Source organism: Rhinatrema bivittatum, chromosome 14, assembly GCF_901001135.1.
Source record: "Rhinatrema bivittatum chromosome 14, aRhiBiv1.1, whole genome shotgun sequence".
Classification (NCBI taxonomy): Eukaryota; Metazoa; Chordata; class Amphibia; order Gymnophiona; family Rhinatrematidae; genus Rhinatrema; species Rhinatrema bivittatum.
Window position 1 is genome coordinate 51,426,969 of NC_042628.1, and position 22,978 is coordinate 51,449,946.

The window sequence follows — 22,978 nt, forward strand, 5'->3', positions numbered from 1 at the left end:
TCCCAGATATTCCAAGGTCTGCGTGGGGGCCAGATGACTCTTTTTGAAGTTGACCACCCATCCTAGGGAATGCAGAAGATGGAGGACCCTGGCCACCGCCATCCGACACTGATCCTCGGACTTCGCCCGAATCAACCAATCGTCCAGATAAGGATGGACCAGGAGACCTTCCCAGCGCAACTGCGCTGCCACCACCACCATCACCTTTGTGAATGTACGGGGGGCCGTCGCGAGCCCAAACGGGAGCACACGAAACTGGTAATGCCGTCCCAGAATGCAGAACCTGAGGAAGCGCTGGAACGATGGCTGAATGCCTATGTGAAGATACGCCTCCGTGAGATCCAGGGAGGCCAGGAACTCGCCGGACAGAACCGCGGCTATGACGGAGCGAATCGTCTCCAGTTTGAAGTGAGGAACGAGAAGGCATCGGTTTACCCCTTTGAGATCCAGAATTGGTCTGGACGTGCCGTCTTTCTTTGGGACGATGAAGTAGATGGAATAACGGCCCTTGCCGTGTTGGCTGACCGGGACGGGGGAAATAGCCCCTAAGCCTTCCAAGCGTCGGATGGTGTCTAGCACCGCCACCTTCTTCTCGGGGGTCTTGCAGGGCGAGACGAGGAACTTGTCCCCTGGAGTGCGAGCAAAATCTAACGCGTAGCCGTGTCTTATCACGTTGAGGACCCACAGGCCCGACGTTACACCGGCCCATCTCTCGAAAAAAGACATCAACCGCGCCCCGACGTTGGGAACGGAGTGCTGGGGCTGCGGCGGGAGATGGGCCGACCACCTTTCATTGTGAAGACTTGGCCCCTGTGATCGCCAGGGGTCCGCCTTGCCGTCCGAAGCGCTTCACCCGAAAGGAATGCTGTTGCCACTGCGGGGTACGGGAGGAAAAAGACCTGGATCTAGCCTCGGGCAGCCTGAAAACCCTGTTTTCCCCCAGGGACATCATTAAATCGTCTAATTCCTTGCCAAACAGCAACTTACCTTTGAATGGTAGCGCCCCGAGGTGAGCCTTGGAAAAGCCGTCCGCCGCCCAGATGCGTAGCCACAGGAGGCGACGCGCCGAAACAGCAGCCACCATAGATCTCGCCGAGGTGCGCTGCAGATCGTGGAGCGCAACTGCGCCATAAGCTATCGCCGCTTCCAACTTATCCGCCTGCGCTGCCTCACCTGCAGAAAAATCCGCATTGGCTTGAAGAACCTGAGCCCAGCGCAAGCTAGCTCGCATCGCGAAAGTCGTGCAGATGGCGGCTCGTACTCCGAGCGCGGAGACCTCGAAAATATTCTTAAGCTGAACTTCCAGCTTCCTGTCCTGAAGATCCCTGAGGGCTGTCGCTCCCATGACTGGGATGGTGGATCTCTTCGTTACCGCAGAAACCGCTGAATCCACCTTGGGCAGTTTGAGACGGTCCAGCGCATCCTCCGGGAGCGGGTGAAGCTTGTCCATGGCTTTGCTGACCTTCAGACCCAATTCTGGAGTGTCCCATTCGCGAAACAGGATGTCCGTGAAGAACAATGAAACGGAAAAGCAACTGCCGGGCCCGTGAGGCCTATCAGGACCGGATCCATGTTCGCCTCCTGCCGAACCACTACCGGAGGGGCCTCTATTCCCCGCTCTTGGAGAATGGCTGGAATTAGGGGCGGCAGTTCCTCCCTGCGGAAGAGCCGGACCACCTTGGGATCGTCTCCCTCCACTGCCTGTGATCCTTTTCCTGCGCCGGACGGAGCGGATCCGTCCGCTGCCACCTCATCGGCCCCCTGTTGGGGCTCTTCAGTGGAATCAGTGTTCGAACCAGTGGAGGAATCTGAGTCTGCCTCCTGTGGGACGCCACGCGGAGGCCGTTTTGCCTTCGAAGCGCTCGGGGGCACCTCCGCAACCCCCGATGGCCTCTTGGACTTCTTCAGCCGTGGAGCCTTGCGGGATTCCCTCCGGCCGCGCTTGCTCTTCTTATATTTCAGGACTTTGCGCAGCAAGAGCGCAAAGTCCTCTGAAAACGAACCGGAACCGGAAGAAACTTCAGCGGGACTCCCCGGGGACCCCGGGTCCCCCGAGGGACCCCTCTCCGTCGCAATTCGCTGAGGAGAAAACGCGGGGGCAGGGCTGCAGGCCCTGCCGTTTCCCGCCCCATTTCGCGGCCCGTGGCCAAAATGGCCGCCGCACCCGCCCTGAGCGGGAAAAGCTCCTGGGGCTTCTCTATCGCGCCCCCCCCGCTCAGCGGCGCTCGCGCGGGTCGCGACCAAGCCCCCCGAGTCGCCCCGGACGACCCCTCATCGCCCGGGATGCAGGCCGCGCAAAGGCCGTCGCGTGAGAGACGCGCGCGCGCCGAGCCGCAGGCCCGGCAAATCGAACCGCGAGGCATGCCGGCGAAAACGGCGCGAAGACGGGGAGCAACGGCAGGTAAGCAAAATAAAATTAGTGCGAATGGCCTCCCCCCTGTCAGCGGCGCCCCCCCCCCCGAGAGCGGCGACGCAAAGAAACAAGAGAGCCGGCTCACAATAAAAAAACACTTTTTTTTTTTTTTTTTTTTACACAAAAAAGGCCTGTCGCTGACCAAGGTCCTGGAGCCCTAATCCAGCAGGGGTGAGAAACCGGGCTCCCCGGTGTCACCCCTGACGCTGCTACTTGGAATAGCCTGGTCCTCGACCCTAGCAGCGGCCTCAACCGGGGGAGGGTAGTCCCCTCAGGACCTCTCAACCCCCCTGGGAGGCAGGGCGGACGGGACGTCAGGGACAATTTAGTAAAAGAACCCAAATAAAACGCCTTATCCTAAACTGGCATAAAATCAAGAAAAATATAACCAACCCTGAAGGAATACCAGAACCAGGGCAGGAAGGAGCTGTGACCGCACCTGCACCATCTACTGGAGACAGAGTAAGACTGAGGGGCTGTGACTGGCACAGGGGCATATATGGCTCCGCCCACAAGTTTTAGTCTGTCTCCATCTACTGGTGCGGAGTCACAACCCAGGTGTCCTGGACTGATCCTGGTACGTACAGGGAACCAGCTTCTTCGTTAATTATTTTTGCTCATACTCTCAGAATGGCTCGTGCACGTGTCCAGAGTGTCTCTCTCCCTACACACACACCTGAGGTCACACTCACTTGTCCAGGAAGCAGCCGTTCTTATGCACACACAGTTCCACTCACTTGTCTAAGGTGTAGCCCTTCTTGCAGGTACACTCATAACCTTGCAGCATGTCGCTGCAGTTCTGGGTCTCATTGCAGTCGTGGTGGTTGTTCAGACACTCATTCTCAGGAGGACAGGACATGAAGGCCCACTCATCTTCAAAGGTGCTGCAGGTCAGCCCCATCTCTAAGAGAGGGAAGAGATAAAGGGCACTCAGTGCAGTCTTCACTAGAAATTTCCTGTATACAGCACCTCCCACTACACTCCAGGGAAAAGAGAAAGGACTTAACTCTTCCTTTCCACAACTCACGCTGATAACAAAAGAGGGTTTAACCCGGGGCATGTTTAGGTATGAGACCAATGTTTTGCTGCTGAATCACTGATAAGCTGGGTTCAGGACGAGTAATCCCACTCCTGAGAAGGTGAAATTGCTGCTTACCTGATACAGTAACTTCCTTTCCTTTTATACAGTCAGACCAGGTCAGACCAGTGGATTATGCATGCCAACCAGCAGAAGGAGACAGATCAACAGGCTCTCTAATGTCATTCTTTATACACCTCCTGTAACAAGCTAACTGTGGACAAGCTCAATAACATCCATAACCAAAAAGTGGATTATAAACAGTCCTTTGTTTTCTTTTTTAAACCAGTAGACTTCCAGAAGGACAAGGAAGGAGAATTGAAAGAGAAGTCTTAGCAATACATTATAAGCACTTACCTGATTCAAGGTATACACATACTTCCTCTTACCTACAATTCTACCTTTCCACGTGCAAGCAAAGTGACCAGAGAGGCACAAATTATAAATGTACTCCAAAACACAGCAGCAGCATAGCGAGGGCCCGTGCCTGGTCTGATTGTACTATAGGAAAGGAAATAATTAGGAATTTCACCTTCCTCTTTGTCCAATCAGATCCGGCCAGACCAGTGAGATGTACTCAAGCTATTCCCTCACAGGGTGGGATGCTGCTGCAGCTCCTCGCAACACCACCAATGCAAAGGAGGCCTCCCCATTGAGCCCTCTCTTGCTTTGGCAAGGGAGTGCCAGCATCCACATAAACTGTTGGATTTACCTCCTTAATCCAAAGCACCACCACAGCCCGAGAGGCCGCCTCACCCTTCCACTATACAGAACAAAGAAATTGAGCAGTGCTTTTAGACACTCCAATATCGCAAAAGGTGTCTCCTCATGTCCAGAAGGTGAAGGAAAGATTAGTCTTCAGAGTCATCCTGTCTGAATCTGAGATAACTTTTGGAAAGAAGGAGGGAACTGTACGAATCTGTGATCAATAAGAAAGGCTCTCTACAAGAAAGCATCTACAACTCAGACACTCTCTGAGCTGAACCACTTAGAAATTTTGGTTTGCGGTATATAAGCTTAATAAATAAATAAATAAGAAAGCTACAAGAAAGACTGTTTACAGTGTAAGCAGTCTTACAAACACAGCCTTAAGAATAAAGAACTGCAGTCCTGTCAAGAAAGATAAAATAGATTCAGATCCCAAGGCAGTACAGGCATTCAACTTGGAGGTCTACTATGCTTAATACTTCTCAAGAACCAAGAGACATCCGGATGGGAAGAGAGCAGTCTACCATTAATACAATCCCTATAGCAAGATAGAGCTGCTACTTGCACTTTCAAGGAATTAAGAACCAACCCCCTTGGGGAAAAACAAGATGGCAGATTTTGAGAGAGGTGGTAATTTGGAGTTCTTCATTTCAACTTTCCTTTTAACTTTATCATGCCTCATACTAAGCGGAAGGGGAAGATTTGGGAGTTGTACTCAGCTACTCTCAAGTCCAACCTCTCCCAGACCAAAATTGATGGGTTCTTTACCCCAGCGTTTATTTGCTGGGTACCGGCTCATTGGTGGAAGGCGCTGCAGAGTGAGCAACCCCTCCGTCAGATGCTGAAACTACCTTGAGCCCTGGTGCACCAATTACTTCTTCTCCCTCCCCACCAGACATCATCTATGGAGTTTCTGTGCCGCTGTGTGGGTCATAGTCAAAGTCTAGATCGGCGGCTTCCGGAGAGGTTTTCCTGGCGATCTCGCAAAACTTTTGGCAAACGTGCCAATTTAACTATCGGCAGCTGTGGAAGAATTTGGAGCTTCTACGCTTGTTAAGGAGCCTGAGTTCAGGCCTCAACATAGGTTCAAGGTGAGGAATTTGTAAGCAATTATTTGCCTTCCAATAACAAAGGTTTGGAGAAGTCTGCTTTTCATCCTATTTTGGAGACACCTTCGTTGGTTACCTTAGACTCAGTCTGGTCAGCCCTAATGGCATTGGAAAAGTCTATTTCTTCATTGGTCGCTGTTGCGTTGGATTCATTTACTCATATCCAAAGTTCTGAATTATTGCTTGCTTCACAAGATGAAAAACTTGAGGACTTGGGAAAGCAAGTCACCTCATTTCAAAATGTTCAATTGAACTTGGTTCAATCTGAGATGGCTCATTCTAAAAAAATGGAGAAATAATGTTGAGAACTATCTTTGCTATCTAAACTTAAGGGTTATGAATTTTCCATTTATTGATTTGATTTCCCCTTGGAATTAATAATAGGAATGCTGATATTGCAAACTGTTGTGATCTTCATTTGGAATGATGGTATATAAAATGCCTACATAAAACAAATAAATAAAATATTTAAGAAATACATCTATGAAGTTCTTAAAATTCCCTCTGAAGTAGTGCCTTCTAATGCTAAAGCTTATTATTTAATGATTCAATCAAGTACAAATCTTAGTGTCAGGGTCAGGAACCAGATTTGAATTTATCAGAGTTTTGGAAACCTCAGAAGATACCTCAATATCTAAACATGGGATGTTATTAGTTTCCTTAATTTTTTTTCTCAGGATCATGACTCTGTATTGAGAATGTTTTTCACCATAGAACTTGCTTTGTGATCAGCAAATTTGGATTTATCTGGATATTACCAGAGTGACACAGGAACGACAAAAAATTTCTTGCAATGCGCCAAGAGACTATAGTCCTAGGCATACAGTTTATTCTGATATGAAAATGTATTTTGACAGTAGAGACACAGTGTGCTGGAGCTCCAACATTTCCTTTGTTTTTCCCTTTCCAATTATGCCTCACATCATAAAGAAGGCCAAAGTTCGGGAGTCGTCCCCAGCTACTTCCTTGCTGGATCCTTCCCAACCCAAGATAGTCGGGTTTCTAGCCCCTACAGCTTCTTTTTCGCCGAGGCTGGCTCCTTGTTCGGAGGACCTGAGGAGCATGTGGTCCTCCTTCCAGACGCCGATGTTACCTTGAGCCCTGGCACACCAATCATTCCGTCTCCTCCGCAGCCGGGATCACTTGCGAGATTATCTTTGCCGCTGTGTGGACCAATTCAGGTCCCTGGATCAGCGACATCTGGTGATGTTTCTCCTGCTCTAAAAGTGAGCTCTTTGGTTGTGGACGCATCAATTGTATTTGCGGCGCTCCCGGGAACGTCTGGAGAATATGGGTTTGCCGCTGAGGCGGTAGATATCTTGCGGATACAAGCCTCAATGCCGCTGTGGAGTGCTGAGGTTTCTGGAGACCTTCCATCGCCCCATAGTCGACAAGGTTTGGAAAATCCTTGTATTTTTCCTGCATTGGACAAGCTTTCTGTGTTACTTTTGATTCTGTCTGGTCAGCTTTGATGACTTTAGAGAAATCTATTTCCTCATTGGTTACTGTTACCTCAGATATCCATAGTCATTTTCAGGGCATTGAAGCTTTGTTTGTTCAACAAGGAGAAAAGATTTCAGACATGGATCACCAAATTTCTGCTTGTCAAAATGTTCAAGAGAACCTAATTCAATCTGAAGAGGTTCATTCTAGGAAGTTGGAAAATATTGAAAATTCCCTCTGTTACTTAAATTTGAGGATTTTGAATTTTCCTATGTGTGATTTGCTTTCTCCATTGGAAATTTTCAAGAAGTATATCTCTGAAGTGCTTGGAATTCCTCCTGATGCTATGCCTACTACTGCTAAGCTTCATTTCCTGAAGGATTCGGAAATGGACTCTAACATCTCAAGTTGCCAGCCTAATTTGAACTTAACAGATTTCTTAGAATCCTCTACTGATTTGCCAATTTCTAAATGGGGACGTCATTTGTCTCTTGTTTTCTCCAAGGAACGTGATTTAGCTTTGAAATTGTTTTTTCGCCACAGAACATGCCTTTTCTTTGGTCAACGTGTTTGTATTTTTCTAGATATTACACGAGCTACACAGGTTAGGAGGAAAAAATGTCTTATGATGCGCCGAGAGGTTATTTCTCTTGGTGCTAATTTCATTCATTTTCCCTGTAAATGTATCTTCACTCATTTAAATTCCAAAGTTATATATTTTGATCCTGCGCAGTTGAGGCCATATTTGGATGCTCACCTTGTCACTAAATGATTGGATATCTTTGATATGCTTATTTGTCTCTGCTTTTTTTTCCCCCTATATTTCTAACTTTCTTTATAATTGCTCCTTTGACCTTGTCCCCTCCCATTTTCCTTTTATAACATTGAGACTCTGGTATTTTGTAATCTTGACTTAATAATGTTGATATATTTCATATATTTGTGTTCTTTGAGTATCAAGCTTTTTCTGTAACAAGTTTAATCTTGTGTTATTATTTTGAAACTATAAACAAATACATTAAAAAAATGTGTTTTGACTCACTTAGGTTCTATATTTGATCATGTGCATTGGAGACCCTATCTTGGTGCCCATGCTAATTCTACTTGATTTCTCCATAATTTGTAGCAGCATTAATGTTATTTTGAATGCTCTCTTTTTTCTTTGTTTTGTTTCCCTTTAATTGCATCGCTCCATACTATCTTGTTTCCCCCCTTGTATTTCCTTTAATATGTGAATTTTTGGCTAAGATTTATTTTCCAGTTTGACTATATATAGTTATTATGTATATTTTCCAGCCAATTCTCACTTTTCTGTACAAGTTATGCTTGTGTTATATTTGAAAATATTAATAAATATAAAGTAAAAAAGTAAAAGAACCATCTCCTTAGAGAGGCCTTCCTGCAAAAATTCCAAAATCAATGGAACAGGTGCGGTCCCAAGGACACACTGACGCACAGTGCACCAATCCTCAAACATTCTCCAAACCCGCACATAAGCTTAGGAAGTGGAGAATTTCCTGGCTTTCAGTAACATAGCCACCTTGGCTGGAAAATAACACTTCTTCACTAATCATGCCCTCTCAAGGGCCAAAATGTAAGACAAAATCAGTCTGGATTTTCATGAAACAGAGGACCCTGGTAAAGTAGATCCTTTTGAGTTGAAAAGATGCAAGGGTCTGTTGCAGAGCAGTTGCTGAACAACCACCTACCATGGCTGGCTGGGCCAGTCCAGTGCAACAAACCAGGACTAGTCCCAGATGATGGGTAACCTTTTGAAGAAGTTTGCCTTGTAAGGGCCAGGAAGAAAAACATATAACATTCCCTCCTTGGGCCACGCCTGAACTAGGGCATCGATCTTGGACAAATGAGTCCCTCTCTTGGCTGAAAATTCTGCATACCTTCACATTCTGGCTGGTTGCTATCAGATCCTAGTCAGGCAGGTCCCACACTTCACTACAATATGAGTGAAGACTCTCTGAGAAAGTGACCATTCCCCTGTATCTATGACTTTATGGCTGAGCAAGTCCACTTGCACAATGTTTACGCCAACAATGTGTGATGCCAACAAGGCCTGTAAGCTCCTTTTGACATGAGAGAGAAGAATGCCCATCTCCAACAACACCTGAGAACTCGAGTTCCCCCCTGATGATTTATCTATGCCACCTTCATGGCATTGTTAAACATCACTCTGACGGCCTGCCCCCTCTAGCTGCCATGTGAACTTGAGAAGAGTCAGTTTAACAGCCTACTCCTATTGTTACGACCGCCGGCCACGGCGGACCGCGACCGGGGCCGGTCACCTACCCGCGGCATCGGGTTCCTCCAGGGACGCCCGCAGGAGCCGGCAGCTGCTGCCTGAATGTTTCTTCGCGGCGGTGCCGTGTCTAAGATGGCCGCCATCTGGTTAACTCTGCCCCCACCGGGCCTCCTAGAGCCGCGCGCGCAGCTGAAGACTGGATTTAAAGGGGCCACGACAGGAAGTGTCGTGGCTCCCTCTTGAGACTCCTCCTCCAGGTCCAGGTATATATGAGGCTTGTGCCTGGTTTCCTGTTCCTGCGTTCCTGGTCTCCTTGGTTCTTCGTCCCGCTTCTGCTCCTCCCTCCTCGTTGGATTGACTCTTTTGGACACCTGACTTTCGGATCAGCTGTGGTGACTTCTTGGCTTCGACTTCGGATTGGCTTTGGACCCCTCTCCTGTGTTGTCCCTGGACTGGCTTCGGACCTCTCTCCCGTCTGCTCCCGGACTGGCTTTGGACCGCTCTCTGGACTTCGACCCCTGGACCGGCTTTGGATCCTTCTTCGACTTCTCCTCTCGGACTACCTACGACCAGCTGGCGGCGCCAGCCATCTGGAATCCACGACCTGCAGGAGGCACCTGCGTCCAGACCGTCCATAGTCTTCAGGGAGTTCCGTAAGTCCCAGTGGCCAGATCCCTACAGGCTCTTCCTGGGGGGATCACGAGCTTCCAGGGTGAAGTCTTCCTTCTACAGTCATCTCACCGAGCCTTGCCCTCTGATGGTAGAGACCTAACAGATCCTCTGTCCGTTTGGGTAGCACCAACTCTACCTCGGAACAAGGGTCCACCTTCCAAAATCATAACACCTATCCCCCTGTGGCTCAAGTTGTACTACCTTAAAATATTGTCCCAAATCATAGACAGTGCTAACACACTGCTTCCCTCACATCCTTTGAACATCAGAAGGAAGATCTCTTTGGAACAATGCAAGTAATAAGAGGGGCATTAGCAGTAAATTTGAGAGACTGAGATCATCCTCAACATGCCATGGCTTATGAATGACGTTCATTCCTGTCTAAGTATGTGCAAAAAAAATAAACCAAAAAGCATTTGGAGAAATTGCCCCTATGAGAACGTACGAAGAGAGTGAAGATCCTCAAGTACCAAAACATGCAACCAGACACTAAGAAAATGTGGCAGAAAGCTATAAAAAAGGTTCCAATTGCGCAGGGTGTCACAGGCATGATTACAAAACTTCCAGGCGTATCTTGATATGTTGCCTGCACACATTAAGAAGGAGGCTCTCTTTGGCACAATGCAAGTATTAAGAAGGGCATTAGCAGTAAATCTGAGAGACTGAGATCATATCCATCATACCCTGGTGTACAAGTGAGGTTCATTCCTGTCATGATGGAGGTCATTTTCAAAGTCATTTACAAGTATGAAACCTGGTTTTATGTGCATATACGGCTGTTCAAAAATTGACCCTGGCTCTATGCACATATAAGTAAATACACACTTTCACATGCACTGAGCAGCGAATTGTGACTCCATATGAGCTGCGCCCTGTTTGCAGCAGGTGTAACTTTATGTAAGGTACTCAGCCCAATTACCCAAAGATTTTCAAAGGGAACTTGTGCCTATACATTTGCACTGAAAATAGTAAAGTCTGTGTTGGAAAATGAACCTTGGCATGCGCAAAACTAACCCCCATCTGAAGATACCACCCTGCATGAGGTGAGAGGCGGGCGCACGTACCATCTCGGGGTCCACGGAGTCCACCCTGCAGACACTGCCCCTTCCCATTCTCACCCTTCCTGGCACACCAGCCACAGCGGGGCTGGCGGATGCAGAGAGCGCACTGTTGGTACTCATGGCAGGATGGAGTGCAGCTCTCTGGGCCACTGAGCACGCGGCCACAGACCCCCCCAGCACAACGGAGGGGGAGATATGTGGGGCTCATACACTGCAAGGGAGACAGAGAGAGAGTTTAACATAACAACCCTCATTATATCTCTCCCCCACCCTCCCCCAAGTACAGCAGGAGATATAGAAGAAAAAAGAAACAAGGGAGAGGGTCCTCCCCTGTGAGGGGAAGAGAAGAGTTAAACCCAGGTACCGGGGTGCTGCCCACTACTACACCACAAGGACCCTATTATGCCACAAGTTCTACCCAAATGGAGCTATGTGTTACAAATCCGCTGTGCCTCAATACATATCTAGTAGTATATTTTTCCCATGCAGCTTCTATACTTGCCTCATTTTAAGAGCTACTTCTCCAATAAATCGCGTTTATCCTTCCAGTTACCTGGTGCAGGCTGATGCTCCACACACACTGCTGCCAGCCCCCGTCAGCACCCTTGGAGCTAAGGCAGTCACTGCAGGTGCTGTGGTTGTGGCACGGGGTGGGGCAGGCCAGAGGAGGGGATGATTCCACGGGCATTGGAGACACATTCAGCAGGGAATGGCTAAAACAGGTCCAGTCATAGGTGGGCTGCACACTTAGGATACGACGGGTCTCCCCTGAGTGGAGGAAGCAAAGGGTATGAGAGAGATGGCAAGAAAGAGGCAAGAGTGTATGAGACAGACAGCAGAATAGAGGGGGGCAGATGCACGTGCGTGTGAGAGAGACAGAGGGAGAGATAACAGGATAGTGGCTGGTGTGTGTGGGAGGGACAGGGCAGTTTCAAAATTATATTCTATTGTACTTTACACAATAATCATGTATATGAAAAGGTATACTTGTACTCTGCATTCCTGCAGACTGTGTACTTTGCATTCTGTATATCAACAATCAGTATGGGTTTTCCTTAACCCATTCTGTGAGAAAACTGCAATCGTTCTGCCCAATAATAAATTTGAAATTCAGGTAGTTCTACTCTCCCTTGATTGTAAGGCAAATTCAGCGAGGCCAATATTCAGAAAGCACAGCATGCAGTAAAGTTCTCCAGATGTTCAGTGGGCCTACCCAGTGAAGTCTGCCACTGAATACACCCGAATCAAGTTACACGCATAACCTTTCCAGGATAACTTCACAGTAGGTATTTTTCCGAGCAGTCTTAGCGTGTAACTTTAGCCGGACAGCGCTCAATGTCTGCGCGCGCTCACTGAAGTTAAGTCTTGACCCCAAAACACCTACAGCACTGCCTCTTTTTATCCAGATAAATGTTTTGCATACAGTGAGTTGTGCACACAAAAGTTTTTGGCAGTGGGCAGGAAGGAATCATTCCAAATTTGGCTTTTGTCTGATTAACTGCAAAACCAAAGGTTAACCTTTAAATATAGACCTCCCAGTTTTTACTATTAATTCTTTGGGATTTTTCATTCATTCAACTGTTCCAACCACACTATTCAAAAATTTGAAACATTTTTCTGGCGCATTGGTTAGAACTGCTTGAAAAACACACAGACATCTTAGCACTGTCACCACCTGTACAGGACAAACTCTCCCTACGAATTCCCTACGAGAGGCGAATTCTTACAGCTCCTGGTTGCATTTTACTCTCTGTATTAAAGTACCTATGTTGAAATCAAATATTTTAACATTGGATAAGGAAAAGTAATTTCCAAGTACTTAAAAGCCTCTCTCTCTATCAAGAAGGGGTACTTACAGTTTACATTATCTATTATTTTGTCTAATGCCATTGTATTTCCCAGCTTATATACAATTTGACACTTTTCCAAAATTCATTAGAGCCTCGTCATATTTAACTGTGCTTAGTATTATACAAATATATTTATATCATCAATGCATAGACTATATTTGGTATTATTCCAGTATTGGTTGCTATACTGAGATCTTAGAAAAATGGTTCCTGCTAATATGAAAAACATTTGCTGGACTCTACAGTTCATAAGACCATAAGTGCCATGCAGGGTCAGAACAATGGCCCATTAAGCCCAGCATCTTCTCTCCGACAGCAGTCATTCCACATCAAAAGCAAGTACCTAGAGGGTGCTAATAGGGAAGTCCATGTCTTATTGCTCACATTCAGAAGTAAGGGATGGCAGTTCCTAAGTCCTCCTAAAGGAAAATTTTTGTTCCTGGAATACCACAGATCAATCCAGATAAGTGGGGTTTGCATCCCTACCAGCAGATGGAGGCAGAGAACAAAAACTTTTAGGCACTGCTAAATAACCAAGAGTGCCACCTGCAGTCCCTCAATATTGACCTATACCCAAGCCATCAGAGAGCCAAAAACTGCAAAACTTTCCTCGTCCCTGAGCTAACAGATAATCCCCGGGTTGGAGTCCTCACTTCCAACAAGGAACCTTTCAACCTCTACAAAGATAGGCAGAAAAAATAGTCTCTTTCAACCATTGAGCAATCGTGACCTTAGATGCCTTACTTCCCTTTTTTGCCCCACTGAAAAAGACAAACAGGTGATCCGACAGACGAAAACTGTTAGTGACCTTAAGATATCGCAACAGAATCCAATGAACATTCAATAAGTGAAGTTCCCTTGCATGCAGCGTCCCTAAAGACAAATTCGGAAATGCAGGTAGCTCCACCATCTGGTTCAGATGGAACAAGGAAGCCACCTTCGGTAAGAAAGAAGGCACTGTACGCAAAGACACTCCATTGTCCAAAATCCACAAGAAACAATCTCTACAGGACAAAGCCTGGAGCTCCAAAATCCGCCTGGCCGAACAGATGGCCACCAGAAAAACTATCAAGGTAAGATCCTTCAAAGACGCCCTCCCCCCCCAAAGGTTCAAATGGAGGTTCATACAAAACCCACAGAACCAAGTTAAGATTCCACTGTGGACATAACCTACCAACCAGTACATGCAAGTGTTTGGCCCCTTTAGAAAACGAACAATGAGAGGCCAAAGACATTCCCTGAAGCTTGCCCCTAAAACATCCCAAAGCAGCGATCTGAACCTGAAGCGAATTGTAGATCAAACCCTTCTTCAAACCCCTGTGCAAAAGGGGATGTCCACCCATAAAGGGTCCAGACCCTTCTTCAAGCACCAGGACTCCATACTCTAACATAAATTAGGGAAGCAGAAGGCCTTCTAGCTTCAAGTAAGGTGGTGATCACCGGCTCCGAGCACCCTTTCAAACGTGATCGCCTCCTCTCAAAAGCCAAGCTGCAAGACAGAAACGATCCACCCGAATCGAGAAGATGGGCTCTTGCCGAAGCAACCCCTGCAGATGAGCCAATCTGAAAGGACTGTCTATTGTGAGATGCATGAGATCCGCAAACCATGGATGATGCGGCCACTCCAGCTACACCAGAACAACCCTCCCTGGGTGAAGTTCTATGCGGTGCAACACGCGACCTACAAGAGACCATGGAGAAAACACATACAGCAAGATCCCTGTTGGCCAAGGAACAACCAGAGCATTGCCTCTTGACACCATCGGATCCAGCTGGGGACTGCCCCACCTGGCATAAATGGGGTCCAACTGTTGCCTGCTGAGAAAATCTGCTGGCACATTGTCCACTCCAGCGACATGTGATGTCGCTATTACTTCCAAATACTGCTCCGCCCATACAAAGAGCTCCTGGGCTTCCAGCGCCACAGAATGAATTTTCGTCCTGCCCTGATGATTGATATACATCACCATTGTCACATTATCTGAGAAAACTCTCACCATTCTTCCTCAAATCCGTGACAGAAAACACAACACCTTGCAAACTGCCCTCATTTCCAAATAACTGATAGACCAGGATGTCTCCATTGGCAAACAGAGACCTTGAGAAGTCTGCCCCTGGCAAATCGCTCCCCAGCCCTTGAGGCTGGCATTCATGGTCACTATCACCCAATCTGGAGTCTCCAGATCCATTCCCCTTTCCAGGTTGTGGTGAGATAACCACCACAAGAGACTGGATCTGGAATCCCCTGGCAGCAATAAAGGCAGAAGAATCTCCTCCGACAACTGATTCCAACGGGACAAAAGAGCCCTCTGGAGGGGACGCATGTGAGCAAAGGCCCATGGCACCAAATTTAGCATGGAAGCCATAGAACCCAGAACCTGCAAATAGTCTCAGGCAAATTGCCCAATAGTTGCCCCGTAGTCTTAAAAACTGGGAATATCGGAGATTATTCAATAATGATCTGTTATGACAGCTGTCGTAATGTAACAATTTATTAGAGTCGGTAGGTTTCCTATAGATGTCTGCATGAAAACGTCCTCCTTTCAAACTAATCTGAATGTCTAAAAAGGCAATGTTATTCCTATTGATGTTCATTGTGAATTTCAAATTAGTATCTAATGTATTTAGCCAGTTGTAAAATTCATTTAAAGTCTCTAAATTACCTTTCCAGAGTAAAAAAATGTCGATATATCTTTTCCAAATTATAATATTGTTGGAGTATTCATGATCCACTAGAAAATCTTTTTCAAATTTTGCCACATACAAATCGGCTACTGAGGGAGCCATTGCTGAGCCCACAGCCACTCCCTTAATTTGTAAAAATATGTTTTTGTTGAATGCAAAAAAGTTATTTTTGAGAACTATAAGAAAATTGGTTCTTACCTGCTAATTTTTGTTCCTGTAGTACCACGGATCAGTCCAGGATAGCTGGGTTTTGCCTCCCCTCCAGCAGATGGAGACAGAAAAAGACTTTGCGGACTCTGTCCTATACCCCTGAGGTGCCACCTAGTGTCTGTCAGTATTATACTGTACCCAAGCAGAAATTACATAAACCACAACGGCAGCCAGAAAACCAGAGAAGATAAGAGGAAATGAAAACACCTGAAACTTCATGAATGAACAAAAACATGCCCAAATCCTTTCCCTAAAAAGGGGGGGGCAGTCAGTAAAAACCGGCAGAAAAATTGATCAGCTACCGGCCGAGCGGACTCTCCATTTCCCCCCCGGGCGGGCGTCTGGACTAATCCGTGATACTACAGGAACGAAAATTAGCAGGTAAGAACCAATTTTCCTTTCCCTATACGTACCCGGATCAGTCCAGGACAGCTGGGATGTACCAAAGCTTTTCTAACCAGGGTGGGACTGAGAGAGTCCCGCTCGGAGTACACTGGCTCCAATGTCTGGCAAAGGTATGCGTAGACTTCCAGGTAGCAGCCCTGCAAATTTCCTGTGGTGACACCTGCTGACATTCAGTCCAAGAAGCCGCCTGTGACCGAGAGGAGTGAGCCTTAAGACCAGTCTGAATCGGGCGACCCTGAAACAGGGAAGCTGACACTATAGCCTCCTTCAACCAGTGTGCGATGGTGGCTCTGGAAGCCTTCTGCCCCTTTCTGGGTCCACTCCACAGAATGAAAAGATGATCCGAGAGCTGGAAAATGTTGGTCACCTCCAAGTAACACAACAACACTCTCTTCACGTCCAACTTCCGCAAATCCTTAGACTCTGCAGAGGAAGAATTTAAACCTGCGAATGAAGGGAGTTTCACGGACTAGTTCAAATGAAAAGAGGATTCGACCTTCGGAAGAAAGGAGGGAACTGTTCTCAAGGAATCTCCTGATTCAGAGATCCTCAAGAAAGGTTCCTTGCAGGACAAGGCCTGTAGTTCGGACATTCGCCTTGCGGATGAAATAGCCACCAGAAAAACTATCTTCAAGGTCAGATCCTTCAGTGTCACTTGCTTCAAAGGCTCAAAAGGGGCATTACCAAGTGCCCTCAGCACCAAATTCCACTTCCACGAGGGACAAGGGGTCTTAACCAGAGGACGTAGATACTTAGCTCCTCTTAAAAAACGTGCCACATCCGGATGAGAGGCTAAAGCAAGCCCTTGCGCCTTTTCTCGAAAACAGCCAAGGGCCGCCACCTGCACCCGCAGAGAAGTGAAGGCCAATCCTTTGGCTAAGCCGGCCTGTAAAAATCCAGGACCTCCGAAATTGATGCCCTGGACAGCTGTATGAGGTGGTCTATGCACCAGGACTCAAACACTCCCCAAACTCTAACGTACACCATAGAGGTAGAAGTTTTACGGGAACTTAAGAGTGTGTTCACCACCGCATTCGAGTAACCCTTACTCCTCTACTTACGCCTCTCATAAGCCATGCCGCTAGACAAAAGCGATCTGCCTCTGTGAAATAAACGGGGCCCTGACGCAATAGAGTCGGAGATGGACGAAACCTCAGAGGACCATCTACCACCAGATTCAAGAGCTCCGCAAACCATGGGTGCCTCGATCACTCTGGAGCCACCAGAATCACCCTGCCTGCATGCCCCTTGATGCGACGTAGAACCTTTCCGACCAACGGCCACGGTCTACCCCTTCTGCCCCCGGTTCCCTCCGCCTGCTGAAGAACCAGGGAACTTTGGCATTGTCGTACGTCGCCATCAGGTCCATGGCCGGTCTGGACCACCGGGCACACAGAAGATGAAAGGTGTCGTCGGAGAGTTCCCACTCCCCCGGATCCAACTGGTGCCGGCTGAAGAAATCCACCTGAACATTGTCTACTCGGCTATATGAGAGGCAGCTACATGGTAAAGATGTTGCTCCGCCCAATGTATCAAGAGCCGAGCCTCCGTCGCCACTGGATGGCTCCTAGTTCCGCCCTGACGATTGATGTAAGCCACCGTTGTTGCATTGTCGGAGAGCACCCTCACCGACCTGCCCTCCACCAGCGGAAGGAGGACCTGGAGCGCTAACTGCACAGCCTTGGTCTCCAAGCGATTGATGGACCAGGAGGCCTCTGTCCCGGTCCATTGGCCTTGGACTGCCATATCCCGACAAACCGCTTCCCACCCAGAGAGACTGGCGTCGGTGATCACCACAACCCAACAGAGAATCTCCAAATCCATCCCCTGGTGCAAATTATGCTGCGAAAGCCACCACAGAAGACTGGAACGCACCCCGTCCGTCAGGGGCAGGACAAAATGGAAACGCTGAGAGAGGGGATTCCACTGGGAGAGCAAGGCTGATTGAAGAGGACGTATATGCTCAAAGGCCCTTTGAGCCCAGGATCTGCAAATAATCCTAGACCCTGGGTCGAGGTAGAGAGCACAAGGATTCCACCTGTGACACGAGCTTGGAAATCCGTCAGAAAAACCTTTCCCAAGGCAGTGTTGAAGCGAGCCCCCAGAAACTCCAAAGTCTGGGAGGGAATCAGATGACTCTTCTCGGGGTTGACCATCCATCCCAATGAGTCCAACATCCAGAGCACCCGCCCCACCACAGCTCTGCATAGGCTTTCTGTCTTTGCTCGAATTAGCCAATCGTCCAGATAGGGATGCACCAAGTATCCCTTCCCGACGCAAGGCGGCCGCGACCACCACCATCACCTTGGTGAAAACCCGGGGCCCGTCGCGAGCCCGAACGGAAGAGCGCAAAATGGAAAATGGCGCCCGAGGATTGCAAACCGCAGATATTGCTGATGGTCCGAGCATATCGGGATGTGCAGGTACGCCAAAAGCTCTCCCTTGTGCACCGACGCTATGACGGAGTGAAGAGTTTCCATCTGAAAACGGAGTACTTTCAGGGCATGATTCACATCGAGGATGGGATGGAAGGTACGCTCCTTCTTTGGTACCACGAAGTAGATGAAGTAGCACCCACGCCTTAGCTGCCCTTCGGCACTTGAACTATGGCACCCAGATCCTGCAGGCGCTGTAGAGTGTCTCGCACCACCCTTCGCTTTAGGTGGTATGCGCAAGGGGACACTATGTAATGCTCCTTGACCGGCCGGGCAAGATCTAATGTGTAGCCATGTTCTATGATGCTTAGGACCCATTGGTTGGAGGTCAATTTGGTCCACACCTCCCGGAAAAGGGATAACCTTCCCCCGATTCTTGGCACAGAAGGGTGGACCAGCCTCACTTCATTGTGTGGTCTTGGAGCCCACCCATGGGACTGCGGAGTGAAATGACGACAGCCGGTGCCCTGGCGACATGACGACCCGGTGGATCTTGAAGAGCGGAAACGACGATTTCCCCAAAATATCGCCCGCTGAGGAAAGGAACATTTGGATCGAGGTCTATCCTCCGGCAACCTGTGGACTTTGTTCTCCAGCTATTGCCCAATAGGAGCTTCACCTTAAATGGTAAAGAACACAGCTGCACTTTGGAGGACCCATCAGCCATAGAAACATAGAAATGACGGCAGAAGAAGACCAAACGGTCCATCCAGTCTGTCCAGTAAGCTTTCACACTTATTTTTTCATACTTATCTGTTACTCTTGTCCCTTATAAGTAACTTTTTGATTCTATTTCCCTTCCACCCCCGCCATCGATGTAGATAGCAGTGCTGGAGTTGCATCTAAGTGAAGTATCTAGCTAATTGGTTAAGGGTAGTAACTGCCGTAATAAGCAAGCTACTCCCACGCTTTACCCAGCCTGTGCAATTCAGTCCTTGTTGGTATTTGTCTGAATATAAATCATCTTTTCTTCATTCCCCCTGCCGTAGAAGCAGAGAGCTATGCTGGATATGCATTGAAAGTGGAGTATCAGGCTTATTTGGTTTGGGATAGTAACCGCCGTAACAAGCAAGCTACTCCCCTGCTTTTTTGTGGATGCTAATCCTTTTTTCCACATTTCCTCTTGCCATTGAAGCATAGAGCAATGTTGGAGTCGCATTAACCGTGTGTATGTTTATTGAATAAGGATTTTAATCTCCAGGTAGTAGCCGTCATTCTCACAAGTCACCCCCATGCCTCTTCTCTTCATTCACATCCTCTAGACTTTATGGATCCACAGTGTTTATCTCATGCCCCTTTGAAATCCTTCACAGTTTTGGTCTTCACCACTTCCTCCGAAAGGGCGTTCCAGGCATCCACCACCTTCTCCGTGAAGAAATACTTCCTGACATTGGTTCTGAGTCTTCCTCCCTGGAGTTTTAAATTGTGACCCCTGGTTCTGATTTTTTTGCAATGGAAATGGTTTGCCATTGTCTTTGGATCATTAAAACCTTTCAAGTATCTGAAAGTCTGTATCATATCACCCCTGCTCCTCCTTTCTTTCCTCCAGGGTGTACATATTTAGATTCTTCAATCTTTCCTCATAAGTCATTCGATGAAGACCATCCACCTTTTTGGTCGCCCTTCTCTGGACCGCCTCCATCCTGTCTCTGTCCCTTCGGAGATACAGTCTCCAGAACTGAACGCAGTACTCCAGGTGAGGCCTCACCAAGGACCTGTACAAGGGGATAATCACGTCCCTTTTCTTACTCGATATTCCTCTCTCTATGCAGCCCAGCATTCTTCTGGCTTTAGCTATCGCCTTGTCACATTGTTTCACCGACTTCAGATCATTAGACACTATCACCCCAAGGTCTCTCTCCTGTTCCATGCACATCAGCCCTTCTCCCCCTATCGAATACAGTTCTTTCGGATTTCCACACCCCATATGCATGACTCTGCACTTCTTGGCATTGATTCTCAGCTGCCATATCTTCGACCACTGTTCCAGTTTACTTAAATCCTGTCTCATTCTCTCCACCAGTTTCAGAGCCAGAGGAGCCTGCGGGCGGAAACTGTTGCAACCCTTGTCCTGCCCGAAGTCCGCAGAAGATCATACAGGGCATCCACGCTATACGCCACCACCCCCTCCAGAAGGCTAACACGCAGCGCTGCCGCATCCGAGAGGGAAGCTTCCGCCTGCCAATCCTGAACCCAGCGGAGACAAGCCAGCTGCACAAAACTGCTACACACAGCCGTCCAGACCCTGAGGGCCAAAACCTCAAAAATTTTCTTCAACTGCAGCTCCAGCTTGCGGTCCTGCAAGTCTTTCAATGCAGTAGCCCCTATGACGGGAATGGTGGTCTTTTTTGTGACCTCGGAAACCGCGGCATCCACCTTAGGAACTCTGAGCAGATCCAAAGCTTCCTCCGGAAGCGCATACAATTTGTCCATAGCTCGACCCACCTTCAAGCCAAGGTCTGGAGTGTCCCACTCCTTAAACAAAAGATCCGTGACAGACATATGAAACGGAAAGGATTGAGCCGGACCCCAGAGGCCCACCATGACCGGATCCATAGCTCCGAATCTGGAATCCTCAGGCGGAACTTCAATATTGAGCTCCTCCAGAATGACTGGTATCAGCGGTCCCAATTCGTCCCTCCGGAACAGTCGCACCACCTTTGGATCATCGCCCTCCACCACCGGGACCCCATCCAGTTTGGCCGGCTGAGGGTGAAGATCCGGATCCATATCCTGTCCGTCACCCAGAGCTGGTGGAGGAGACTGACCCTCATCTGACGTGTCTGTCTGAGAAGTCTCCGCCGGATGGGACCGAGACCGGAGAGGGCGCTTTGCCTTGTGATCATCACTGCCACTGGATGACTTGGACCATTTGCGTGAAGAGGACCCTCTTCCCGCTCCTGATGTCGATGAGGGTGCCCGGGGCAACTTAGTATGTGATCTCTTCTCTGCTTTGCGGGACTTGAAGAACCTTTGCAGCATTCTGACAAATTCGGAGGAGAACGAGGAAGAAGACCCATCCTCCTCCTCCGAGGAATCCTCCTGTGCATCCGGAACTGTGCCCCCCCCCCCCCCAGGGGCAGCCGGCCTCGGGGAAAGTGGTGGCGGAGAGGGCTTCTCTCCTAGAGCCGCCAGCGCTGCTCGCTCTTGATCCCTCATGGCTTTCAGCAGAGCCTCCGACTCTGCATTAAGCAGGAAGGGATCCGAGCCTTGCCTTCTCCGATCGGGCCTCTCAGGCTCCCAACGTGGCCTAGCGCTGTCCCTGTCAGCCTTGTGCTGATTTCTCTGCGATGGGCCTTGCAGGCCGTGCCATGAGGCATATCCCCGGTCTCGATTTAATCAGTACCCGAAAAAAGAACCACGGCAACTGAGGTGATTCCCCCGGTCAAAAAACAGGCTGGGAAAGTGATGAAAAACTGCGAAAAAGCGATGAAAACAGGCCGGAGCACCCAAGACAAGAAAATACAACTTTTAAATCTTTTTTTTTTTTTTTTTTTTACTTGGTCGGGATGGGTCCCGCTGAGGGTGAGTGAGCCGGAACCCTTGGTGTCACCCTCAGCCGCGGCAGTTTCAGGGTCTCCAACCCTCTGCTCTCCAGCCTCAAATATCAGGGGGGATGGTCCCACCAGGACCTGCCGACTCCCTGGGAGGCTAAACGCCACAATCTCTGTGAACTTTTTTTTTTTCCAAACTAATTTAAAGATAAAGGGACAGTAACCTAAACCTTCCTCTGAAAAATACCTGTGCCAACCAAACCAAAATCAGAGAAATTTAAACCTAATACTAGACACTAGGCTTTGCACCTCCACCATCTGCTGGAGACACAAAAATACTGACAGACACTAGGAGGCACGTCAGGGGTATAGGACAGAGTCCGTGAAGCCTTTTTCTGTCTCCATCTGCTGGAGGGGAGGCAAAACCCAGCTGTCCTGGACTGATCTAGGTACATTCAGGGAACTTAGCGAGATCTATTAGGAATTGATTTGGAATATGTCTATGTGAATTGCGTTCTAGGAGGTAGTTTTCGATAATTTCTCATCCCTGCTATGTTTTTTTGTTGCCGGACGCTGGCCTCTGGAGCCTTTGTCCACTGCCTCCCCTCCCTGTTAGCTTTCCCAAACCGAACCGTAAGCCCTTTGCTTTCAGTTTAACTCATTTTTTTTCCTTAAAGAGACAACCCTAAAAGTAACCAACTGAGTAGAAGTAATATAAAAGTAAATGTAATACTTCCCTGAGGCTTCTCCTATCATTATGTAAGGGGAGGGAGTGGGAGCCAGGTGGGGAAACAGAGAGAGCCAGATCATTGGCTTTCAGTCTCTGCAACAGTCACCAAGCCGAGCTAAAAAACAGGATTACCAACCCCCTGCTCACCCGCCACGATACCTAGCAACCCTGGAAGCACTATCCTCTTTTTTTTTCAAAACTCCAGGACTGCAGGTTTTACTCCTCTACGATCTGCTGGAGTCAAAGAAATACTGAGGGACTGCAGGTGACTGCAAGTAGCACAGTTTCAGTAAAGCTTTCCTTCTCTGTCTCCATCTACTGGAAGGGGAGGAAAAGCCATGTATCTGGACTGATCTGGAATATGAACTGAAACACTGCTTTGGTTTTTATAATTTGGATATGGATTTAGCAGGGAGCTGAAGAACTCG

The 22,978-nt window shown here is 48.3% G+C and overlaps 1 protein-coding gene across 1 annotated transcript in view; it reads right to left on the reverse strand.

The window, feature by feature from the left end:
• The window catches only part of MEGF8 (multiple EGF like domains 8), a 295,542-nt gene that overhangs the window by 73,926 nt on the left and 198,638 nt on the right, over nucleotides 1–22,978 (reverse strand). The window contains 3 exon segments of the mRNA XM_029577448.1: nucleotides 3,151–3,316; nucleotides 10,745–10,952; nucleotides 11,295–11,509. Coding sequence (XP_029433308.1) covers nucleotides 3,151–3,316; nucleotides 10,745–10,952; nucleotides 11,295–11,509 — 589 coding nt within the window.